Here is an 11,966-nt window from a genome sequence, read left to right on the forward strand (position 1 = left end):
TGTGTGTGTGTGTGTATATATATATATATATATATGTATGTGTGTGTGTATATGTATGTATGTGTATGTATGTATGTATATATATATATATATAAACAGTGACTACAGATCACTTGATGCTTCCTGTCAGCCGACCCTCCAGTCCACACGTAGCCACGGGCGGAGACTCTACAATACACACAATTACTAGGCCGTGTTACATATGTCACACATGGCTGTCTGCGACTCCATCAGATGTCGTACTGTCATCACTTTCCATCCTCTGCCATTGCGGGACACAGCAAAGCTCCTCACTGTCATGAAGTCAGCTTAGAAAACCGGTCCGTGCAGAGTGTACTACAAGAAACCGAGTGGCCGAACCCTGGTAGTTCCGCCAGTGGATCTGGTGATTAAGGGGGTGACATTAATTTGCTCTGTACATGTTGTTCTTACCCCACAAAGTTTAACAGCAGCAAACCGTGTGGTTTGGTGGCATACTTTTTGTTTTTGTTTTTTAAACCTAAACCTGTTCATTAACTCACTAGAGAATTCAGGTTTCCTGTCAGTGGTTAGTGCACACAGCAGAGACTAGACCTGAGTAACCAGCGGGTTCTGGCACATGATGGTTCCCAGCCCTGATGAGCTGTTTACAGGAATATTCCTTTTCTGTGACATAAACATAGATTTGTACCCCTCACAATCTACACTGTTCAATGACAGCTCCATTTCCCCCAATACATTCACTCCTCCACTCCCTCCTTTAATCTTTTGCAGCCTGGTCATGTCAGCATTTGTTAGTTCTACACTCCAACCTGATCTCTGGTCTCACAAACCCCTGCTGCATTCACTTGCTGATTGTGTGTGCTTTGTATGGTAAAAAGCATTCTGCACCCCCCCATCCTCCATAATGCTGTCCTGTTTACGGTATGGTGTCTCTAAATATTGTCCCCTGACTGCTATACTGACAAACTCCCAAGCAGATATTAATTACTAATTGACATTGCATTTTTATGTTGTGCATGTACTAAGTCCTGTCATGGCTGTTGGAAACAGCAGCATTCTCAACTTCACCCATCAGGAGAAAGGGGTCATACATGATCCCTCCACTCAGTCCATGATCAGCTTCCTATCAGCCTCCACTCTCTTCACCCTCCAGTCCTTGACCAGTTCCTGCTTTGTATTTTCTTAGTGTAATATGCTGAACTGGCAGGCCTCTCTCCCATTCACCCCTCAGAAACAATCAATTCTCATTCCATTTCCTTTCTCGGGTGTTATTGATCAGCTCCTCTTTACCTCCCTCTCCTCCAGCCCTTGAGCTCTCCTTCCATACCCAGCAACCACACTAAGCCTCGCCATTCTTGGGTCCAATGAAAGACCCGGGTTCAAGGGGGCTCCACCTGGATAAATATAAAGATAGCACAGGTAATTGCAGACAACTCATGCAGCACATACATAAACAGAGAAGGAAATATTTTATCATTTGATAAGTCTTAAAGGACAAGTGTACTATGAAGGGTCTTTCGTTGAAGTCAGTAGAATTCAGGACAGCCATACATGGTGGTGTAATGTAGCACTGGAAAAATGCTAAAGCAAGGTTGCCCAACACTGCTCAAGCCATATGCAAAGATATATGTGGAGCTGTGGTTTAGGCAAGTATAACCTGTTGCAAAAATGCTCAGCATGGAGTGGATGAGCCAGAGGTGCACTTAATCTTTAAATGTAATATATGACACAAGAAAGATTCTTCAACAAGTGGAATCAGATCTGGATTCCTTTACCTCCCAAATGCCAATATGCATGACATGTATGGAGCTGTGCTGCAGCTGTGTTCTAGCCCTATGCTTATAATAGGAGAGTATGAACTTTCTGTGTGCAATCATGTGCTTAAAAGTGACTCTGTTATGGTTTAAAAATAACCTGAACAGGAAGTGCGCTCTGCAAAGCAAGTAATTAATACCTACCTATCACTTTTGTGTGCACTACTGAACTCTGCTATACAGCACATTTTCTGTTTAACATTCCTTGGAAATACTGGATGCTGGCATCCCTCACTATGCCCTATGGTTCCTTTCCCCATCACGGCAGCAGGGCACCAAGAATCCTACACATTGAGATGTGTTCAGATGCAGTAGAGCTTTTAGTGAGACTGGAAAGTTTTAACTGCCTGCTTTGCCGACTTTGGCATTAACTGGTTTTGTAGAGTACTGTAAGGGTTTGTTCTCACCGTAGCTTGCATTAGCATGCATATGTGCTAAAATGTGTTTTTTAACTTGCATTGTGATGCCCTGCAATGTGTTTTAACAGGCATTACAGTGCATTTTTTATTACCTCTCTTTTTTTTTTTAACTTGATGCTTTTACCATACACAAACATGTTACCTGTCCTAATTTTGTAGATCACATACTAACACAGGACATAAGGTTATTTTCCTTGTCCTTGCAATGGGCAATACAGCTCAACAATGATGGTGTGAAACGAAGTAAAACAGAATTACATCATTTTTTTTCATACAGTTTTTCACTTGATTTGTTACGGTTTTCGGATCTGTGCAAATCTTGTAAACTCTTAGTATGACTATGAACTTACTCTGGATGCATGCTCCAACAATGTCTGAAAGTCACGGTTACTGTGATAACAGCAGAGCATATTGATGTGTGTTCAACTTAGGAGCAGGCAGGTGTGCAGCTGAATTGGTTAAGATTTAGGGCAGCAACAGCTATTTGATTATGTGATTGAGTGAGAGAGAGGGAGAGATTTTTTTTTTAATGCAACCAATCGATTAGTTGAAAAATAATCAGGCAACTAATTGATTATGAAAATAATCGTTAGCTGCAGCCCTAGTAAGATTGGGTGAGATTTAATTAAAAGAGTTTGAAAAAATGGGATTACACTTTTTGACATGTGTAAAATCATATTTGGTTTGAAGTGCACTTTAATCTTTAAAAAAACAAAAACAGAGTGCATCCTTTCATAATTTAGATCACTCTAATTTAAGGATGTTCACATACCAGTGCCGATACTTGACATTTTCACGAGAACTACAGCCGATTGCAGCTGCGACTGGGCTCTGGCGCTCCACCACTGTCCTGAAATCATTAGTCTGTATTGTTTTGGGAAAAACTGTCACATGACAAAAAGGTATCAGTAATTGTATCTTTGAGGATAAGTATTGCTATTTGTACTTGGTCTGGAAAAAATGGTATTGGTGCATTATATATATATATATATAAGACAAATCATACATTAAAACAGGAATGCACAAATCCCAGGAGCCCTGTAGCCAGTGCTCCTTTAAAATTGACAGCTGCCTCCTAACTTTTGAGTTTTTCTCCAGTCTAGTCTTCGAGCTCTCTGTCTGTCCAGGTCATGGTATATCTGTAAAAAATAAGTCAAATCAACTAGACTTGCTGTGTATTTCTTGAAGACGTTTCACTGGTCATCCGGCCAGCTTTATCAATTCAGAATGACTTGTAAACACTGAGGCAACAACTGGTTCACCCAAAAGACCCAACGTCAAAACACAAGCTGAAGAACATTGTGTATGCAGTCCAGTGCAGTGAGGAGTGCTCAGAATTGTATGTCAGTGAAACAAAACAGCAGATCAACACCTGGTTGTGAATTGGGAAAGCTGGTTGGATGACCAGTGAAACGTCTTCAAGAAAAATACAGCAAGTCCAGTTTCCTTGACTTACTTTTCCAGCTCCAAGACTATCTCTAAAAAATATCAGTACTTGTACCAAGTACAGTACTTGGTATCTGTGCATTTCTACTCTAGATCTGCCACTGTTTTCTGCTTACTGTAATTGAAATTTGCCTTTGCTATTATATACAACTTTACAAGCAATATCAGGCCCCATTCACATGGGGACACATGCTGCATTCTGGTGTCCCTGTTGAGATGCGGCCACTCTACCCATTGACATTAATGACAGGGTGACCGTGGCCACATCTGTCAACGGCAGTCCACATGTAATCATACATGATCCGTTTACATGCAGTTCGGGATAGGTGGTTGTCCCTGGATGCAGGATAGATGCATCCAGGGACAGTCACCTGTAGAAATATCCCCAACACGCTCTGTACCGATATATATATTTTCTGTTCAATTCCTTTTGTGCTGGAACAACCGGCGGATGGCGCCACAACAGACACTGAACGATACGTTATCCGCACACCAATCTGTTTCAGAATGTCATCTTTATTAACAGTCTTGCAATCAGTTCAACGTTTTGGGACCACCCACGTACCCTTCGTCAGGCACTATGGATTATTCACTATTTGCTTGAGGAAGGGACCCTGCACAGTCCCTGAACTTTGCATTGCCTTATAATATGTTGCAAGAATGTTAATAAAGATGACATTCTGAAGCAGATTGGTGTGCAGACAACGTATCTTTCAGGGCCAGTCCTCTATTCCAAACCACATGTAAATGTATCATTAACTTCAATGAGTACAGTGGCCGCATCTCAACAAAGGGATTCCTTCCACAGAAATCTGTAGGTTCTTGCTGTCAGAGTCCTAGAACTCTCTGCGTGAACGTAGTCTAAAGCTGGGTATACACTGATAGCGTTTGGAAAAAACTTTCGTATGTAAAATCTGGTCAGAACAATAAAAATGATATGTAATAAAAAAAAGAAAATGCCATCAGAGACTTGACAAATGTCGCTTGATTTTAACATTTGATTTAGGAATGAATGGAGTTTCCTGAATGAATACCACATTCACTTTTAGAATTTTTGGTTTGATAAAAATCTTCCATCCTGCTACTTTTTTTTCGTTTTTTTTTTTTTGTTGTTGTCAAAATCGATTGTCAATTTAACTCTGTTGCCAATTAGAAAAATTGAACATTCTCAAAACAGAAATTCTATTGGTGTATCTCCAGCTTTACTTGTTCCATCATTTGGAAAGGCACTCCTGCCTGGAACTCCGCTATAGGAGAGAACATTAAAACGATATCTGCTGGTCTTTGTTTATATATCAAGTTACACATTCTCATGTACTGTCCATCATTTTATACAGTGGGCTGTTTAAAAATTGCTTTGTGAAAGGTAGCGATGCACCAATACTTTTTAGATACCAGTGCTGATACTTTTCATGAGAACTACCAGGGTTGCAGCTGGGACCTGGCTCTGGCGCTCCACCACTGTCCTGAAATCAATAGTCTGTATTGTTTTAGAAAAACTGTCACATGACAATAAACAAAAATTTATCCGTACGTGTACTTGTAAGTACTCGGCAAGTACCAGTACTCGTACTCGCAAAACTGGTATTGGTGCATCACTTATATATATTTATAAAAACAAAATTATACATTAAAACAGAGATGTACAAATCCCAGGAGCCCCGTGTGCTCCTTACACATGATAGCTGCCTCCTAACTTTTGAATTTTTCTCTAGTCTAGTCCTGGAGCTGGAAAAGTATCTGTACTTGTACCGAGTACTGTACTTGGTATCGGTGCATCCCTAGTGAAAGGTATTGTGTCAACCATGTTGAGATGCTTTTATAGGACTTCCTGCCACTTTTAGAGCATATCGAAAGGTGTGAAATAAAACCCTTTTTGGCTATAACTCCTTTTTAAATCTGTGGAGGACCGTACTGTTAATATCCTCAGGACTGCTGTGTGCAAAAAGCTATCAACACACTAAGTCAATATTATGGTAGGAAGATGTGTTATGGATTATAAAGCCAAAATGCACACAGATTAAAACATCTGCTCGAATGGCGTATGTGTGCCAAGTGCTACAATTGCAGGAGATTTCATCTGGTGAGACAAAGATATAAAAAATATCGATATTTTAGCTGAAAATGTGTGCAAACTTCATGTTAGGGAGAAAGAGATAAACTCAACATAGTTTTACCATCTGCTGATTCTGATCAATGGTGCTGTGAACAGCAAAGATCAGCTGATGACTGGCACCAACTATGAATATTTCATAACAAAGTAAGGGAATGGCCATGGTCAGTTTGTAGTGAGGAAAACCTTCAAGGCCATTTTTAGTCCAATCTGATTTTATTAAAGATTTCAATACAATACAAAACCTAATGGCAAACAGACATTTCACCATAACAAGGAAAATATAAAGGAGACAAGTAAACATACAGAATAGCTTGAATCTTCAGGCGAGCCTGAGAGCAACATCATCAGGGCACACAACATTGTTTCATTGTACAATTTGAAGCCCAACATCGATCGGCGTCTATTGCCTAATATACTGCCAAGATCAGCTGTGCTGGTACAGCCCCATCGGGGATCTGTCTCTACTTGCCACTTGGTGCAGTGACCGTACGCAGCACAAATATGTTCGGGTGGTGTCCCTCCCAAACGGGCTCGCTGTGTTTCGCAGGTTGCTGTTATACACATATAGATGCTGTGCAGCGCTGGCTGCTAGAAAGGGCACAGGTGGGACAGAAGAAAAACAGCATGAGGGTCAGGGAAAGGTAGGGAGAGTCAGAGGATGGAGGGGGGGATGCAGGGGGGGATTGTCTCTCCTAACCCCCTTCCCGCCTTGCGTCTATGTCACCCTGCAGGTGGTTCAGGGAGAGAGGGCTGCCTGACAACCATTTGAGTTTCTAAAATCAATCCAAACTGACCAGGTGCGGACATACCGGTCCCCAGTTTCGTTCTCTCCGGACATTAGATCTTCCAGATCTGCAATACGGTCCAGCTCCACTACCCATTCCGCGAGGGTGGGGACCACCGGAGTACGCCAGTGGCGTGGTATAACCGCCCTGGCTGCTGTGAGGAAATGGCGTAAGAGTCCCCTCTTTGCCGACTTAAGCGAGCCCGGGATCATAGACAGCAGCAGAATCTTGGGGTCATCAGCAATTGTGGTTCCTGTCACCCTGAGGTATATACGCAGCACCCCCTGCCAAAACCCCCGGATCCTGGGGCAGCTCCACCATATATGGGTCATGTGACCTGGAGAGGATGTAGGTCCGTTGCCCTCAGGGATACGTTGAGGATTTCTGATTTAGCGAGGTTGACCCGGAAGTTACTCAGGGAGCTAAAGTTCTGGAATTCACGCAGTATCGCGGGCATGGCTATATGGGGATGGGTCACGTAGAGTAACAGGTCATCCGCGAATAATGCGAGTTTATGTTGGTGGGTCCCCACCCTCAAACCCTGGAAAGCACCACTCTGCCTAAGTGCTACCGCCAGGTGTTCCATGGTGAGGACATAGAGTAGGGGGGACAATGGGCAGCCCTGCCTAGTGCCATTGGAAATCCGGAAGCTCGGGGAGAGTGCCCCGTTCACCCGGATTTTAGCTGATGGGTAAGAATACAGGGCCATTATGTTCCTCATCATGGCGGGACGAATCCCTAGCTGAAGCAGAGAGAGGCGTAGGAAGTCCCAGTCAAGACGGTCAAACGCCTTGTCCGCGTCCACGGATAAGAGGCAGAGTGGTGTGCCCGAGGCTTTGGCATAATGCATCAACAGGAGCGTCCGAATGGTGTTATCTCGGGCCTCCCTCCCCTGGATGAACCCCACTTGGTCCCTGTGTATTACGCTCGGGAGTAGTGGTGTTAGTCGGTTGGCAATAAGTTTGGCGAATAGTTTCACATCCACATTAAGGAGTGATATCGGCCTGTAGTTGGTGCAGAGGGTATGATCCTTATCTGGCTTAGGAATCAATGTGATATGGGCCTCCAACGCTTGAGCCGGGAAGGAGGACCCTAGGGCAACAGATGTGAACACCCTCAGAAGGAAGGGGGCCAGCTTCTCGCGGAATGAGGTGTAAAATTTTACCGTAAACCCATCTGGTCCTGGACTCTTACCCGTAGGCGCGGACTGGAGGACTGAGAGCAATTCCGTCATAGTAAAGGGTGACTCCAATGCCTCAGCATCAGAGTCTCCCAGGGTCGGGAGGGCCGTGCGTTGGACATAGGCCGACATTTCTGCGGCCCGGTCCGGGGTAGGTGTGCTCTGTTCCGATAGGTTGTATAGGGAGTTATAGAAGTCCGTGAAGGCAAGTTGGATATCTGAGGGTGAGCTCGCTAGGATACCGGACGCGGTATGTATGTGTGGGATATATGTGGAGGTAGATCTGGGGTGCAGGGTCCTGGCCAGGGCTCCTCCACACTTGTTTCTAGCGACATACGCCCTAAGAGCCAGTTTGTCAGCATATCTGCGAGCGGACAGATCAAGGAGCCCAAGGAGGTGTTGCCTGGCCTGAGACGTACGCATCAAGAGGTCCTGCGAGGGCAAATGTTTGTGTTGAGTCTCCAGGGCTGTCAGGGTTTGGAGGGCCTCCCTAATAAGACGGGAGCGCTCCTTCTTTAGTCTAGAGCCCTGTTGGATGTAATGCCCCCGCAGGTTCAAGGCCATTTTTATATAAGTTTGTCTTTCAAAGATCAGATAGTTTAATATTAATGGGAGTAAATAGTGTTTTTTCTAAATGTACTTGGGATAAAACAAATATTTTCATACATATTTAAAATGACACTAAACTCAGGAGTTAAATCTTAAAAATGCGTTTAGATACCTTAACTAATAACAAAAATGTATCTTATTTGTGCATCACTCAGCTGTAGATCCTCAAATCATCTCTGAATTGGTGCTGATACTGTCCTTCCTTCTGGAGGGTGGCTACTTTTTGTTCCCCATGTTCCCTGTGTGTGTTTATAAAGTAGTCACCAGCTCAATCCTGTGATGGACTACAATCTTGATACAAATTGGTAAACTAAATGTGAGATTGTAGTCCATCACAGGCGTGAGCTTGGATCGGTGGCTACTTTACAACACACACAGGGGTCATGGGGAACATAAGTATCCACCCTCTAGGAAGAAGGACAGTATCAGCATGAATTCAGAGATGATTTGAGGATCTACAGATGAGTGATACACAAATAAGTTACGTTTTTGTTAAAGGAGAACTATGAGATGAGTGATTTCCACTCACCTCAATAAGCATATTGAGAGTTAAGTAATTATTAAATATGGTATATAAATATTTTGTATTCTATCTAGAGAGCAGATGCAACTCTAAGCTGATTTTCACATGTTTTCCAGGAAGACCTTGTTGCTAAAGCCTGTTTTTACAAAGCTCAATCGCTCAAGTCAAGGTTGACTATTTAAAGAGGTTCAAAATTATTCACTTAGTGAGCATAGTGTGTGTGTAAGGGTGGGGTGCACTAGAGTGAAACACATTCACAAAAGCATTGTTTGCAGCACACGTGGAAGAAGTGATGCCATACACAGGAGTGTTGTTTGGAGCACATATGTAATGCTCTCATTTGCTGTGTACATGATGAGCACTATTGATTTGAACATTTCTAAACTCTTTTGGATTGTTTGGTTTTTGCAACCACCAGTTAATGAATACAATTGTGGAACAATAGAATTGTTGTTTTATGGAATGTAGCAGAACAGTTTTTTTAGGTGGTAACATTGAATGGTACAATTCACTGTTTTTTCACACAGTATAATGTATGAATAATATTTATATTTGTATGAGGTAATGGTGTACACACTATAATAAATGTATTAGAGGGAGGGTAATGTTATCAGCTCAGTACCCCTTAGAAAAAATAATTTCGTTATTATCTAAAAGATAACCAGCACTGGAGCTTAGCACAGGGTCAAGTAGGAACACAGAATTGATTTGTTTCCAATAGTTAGTGTGTGAACATGAACAGCTTTTGCTCACAAAGAGCAGTATGGTGTGCTGGTGCTTAGATTTGCTTCACTTCCTTGTCATAGGTACACCCTCTAATAAATCCTTGTAAAACAAAGATTTGATATAAATAACAAAGAAAGATATAGAACAGTTGACTTCTTTAGAAACATAAGAAAAGTAAAATAATTGGATGCAAAATTATTGTTTCCCTTCTCACTTCTAGGTCTTGTTCATAGCCATCATAAATGATGGTTGAGGGGGTGTTAGTAGCAACCATGGAGATGCCAGTTGTTATTATTGAAGTGGAGGGCCCAGTCAAAATTTTTGCAGTAATTTGCTGTAATGTGTAAAACAAAAAAAAACAAAAAATATATAATTTTAAATCAAATCTGTTCACATCATTGTAGTGAAATACAATGGGAGACCTTTTATCACACAAATTAGCGACCCATTTAGACACAAATCAGACTGCCTCTCCTTCAGCAAAGTCTGTAAAGGTGCCCATACACTGCTTCGATTCTCGTACGAAATCCCGCGATCGTACGAGAATCGAGCAGTGTGAACGAAGATGTGCGACCGTTTCTACTGTACGGTCGCACGTCTTTTGTCTAAGGAGCACGCTAGAAAACCAGCCGAGAATCGTACGATTTTCGGCTGCTTTGAACGGTGCTCGGGAGACAAATGCCGAACGGGCCGGTGTGCGCACCCGCACACTGCCCGTTCAGCATTGCGGTCATCGGAAGCCCGCCCCTCAGGGGCGGGCTTGCGATGATCGAGAGTATGATCTGCCAGTCCAAGATGGGCAGATCGTACGTTTTTTTAAATTACTTTACAACCATCGCAAGACTAAGGTCTTGCGATAGTTGTAAACCAGGGGTTGCAAACACAAGGCCCGTGGGACGAATCCGGCACGCCGGACCTTGTAATGTGGCCCGCACAGCAGCCAGGACCGGTCCGCTATGCCTACTCTGTGCAGAGCAAAAGTGTATGGCCACCTTAACACAGATGACATTGTTTGGTGTTACCTCTCGCTTGTCCCTTGTGCTCCTTCTGGTTGTTGTGATGGAGTTAGGCTCATGCGTACATGGATGGCTAAATAACTTCAGAATTTGTGACTTTTACTTGCTGATAATGGATTTGAAAGCCTTTTTTTTTTCCTGATGAATTGGACAAAGTCAATGTTTCTATTTTTATTGATGTTATTAGCTTGAGGTTGACTTTTTTTTACATGATCTTAAACAAGAAATAAAATATATAAAGCTTTTTAGACAATTGTGTTGATCTGACTACTAAGGTGGTACCTCAAAAATTTTTCTCTTGGACAATTAACTTTGTCCATTTTGTAAGTGCACAGAAAATGCTGTCCCAGAAGAGCTTTGCATCCAGGCCCTAATTGCATGTAACTGTTTGTATGAGCAGTAGCTATGTAGATCATTGATTTGTGCAGGATACAAAGCTTGCCACAGGTATGGGTGTTCAAGTATGAAAGGGGCCGAAGCTTCTCCGGCAGCAAGAATCACTGATCATTGCTGGCGGAGATGCTGTCTGCCTTACGCACACGCACACACGCACACACACACACACACACACACACACACACACACACACACACACACACACACACACACACACACACACACTACCTTGATTGCATATGTGTACAAATGGGTGCAATGCTCATGTTTCTCTCCTCTTTTACATTTTAGGACTATACAGTCTCCAGGTCAGGTCCCAGTAGTGGTTTCTCCTGGCAGTCAGCAGTTACATACTGTAACACTCCAGACAATGCCTCTCACCACGGTAATAACAAGCACAGACCCAACAGCTGGTGTGGGCCCACAAAAATTCATCCTTCAAGCCATTCCTTCAGGCCAGCCAATGACCGTACTCAAGGATAACATGGTGCTACAGCCTCAGAAAACAGGCTCGCCTCCACCATCAATTGTCCTGAGCTCTAGCCAGGTTCAGCAAGTTCTGAATGGCAATGTACAGAGCCTTTGTAATGGAACAGTCAGTGTGCCTTCGTCACCAGTCTTCAGTGCAACCACTCCAATCATGTCCTTTTCAACCAGCTCTTCGCCACTGCTTAACCACACCCCGGGCACAGTCATCACATCCGTGATCAAATCACCGGAACCCAAACAAACACTTTTTCAAGTTACCAACAGTCATGATTCTCAGGAAGGCCCATCTCAAGTTGCTGAGCAAACTGAGCAAAAGTTTTCACCATCGTGCGTGTTAGTAGTTGCCAGCCCAAATGGATTCCCATCCCAGGTGGAAATTAAACAGGAAAATGATACGTGGGAATTTGATTCCAAGTAATAAAAAGAAAACCTCCCTATTTAATTTTTTTTCCAAATGTCATTGGC

At 43.0% G+C, this 11,966-nt stretch overlaps 1 protein-coding gene across 2 annotated transcripts in view; it reads left to right on the forward strand.

Moving 5' to 3' along the window:
• Positions 1-11,960, forward strand: part of ELF1 (E74 like ETS transcription factor 1) — a 90,789-nt gene extending 78,829 nt beyond the window's left edge. For both annotated transcript variants that reach the window (XM_018560486.1, XM_018560487.1), the window contains exon 9: positions 11,304-11,960. In XM_018560486.1, coding sequence (XP_018415988.1) covers positions 11,304-11,919 — 616 coding nt within the window. In that variant the 3' untranslated portion in view covers positions 11,920-11,960. The remainder of the gene's footprint in view (positions 1-11,303) is intronic.
• The last annotated feature ends 6 nt before the right edge of the window (positions 11,961-11,966 follow it).

The sequence above is a fragment of the Nanorana parkeri genome, unplaced genomic scaffold (assembly GCF_000935625.1).
Source record: "Nanorana parkeri isolate BGI_ZX_2015 unplaced genomic scaffold, ASM93562v1 scaffold457, whole genome shotgun sequence".
NCBI lineage: Eukaryota > Metazoa > Chordata > Amphibia > Anura > Dicroglossidae > Nanorana > Nanorana parkeri.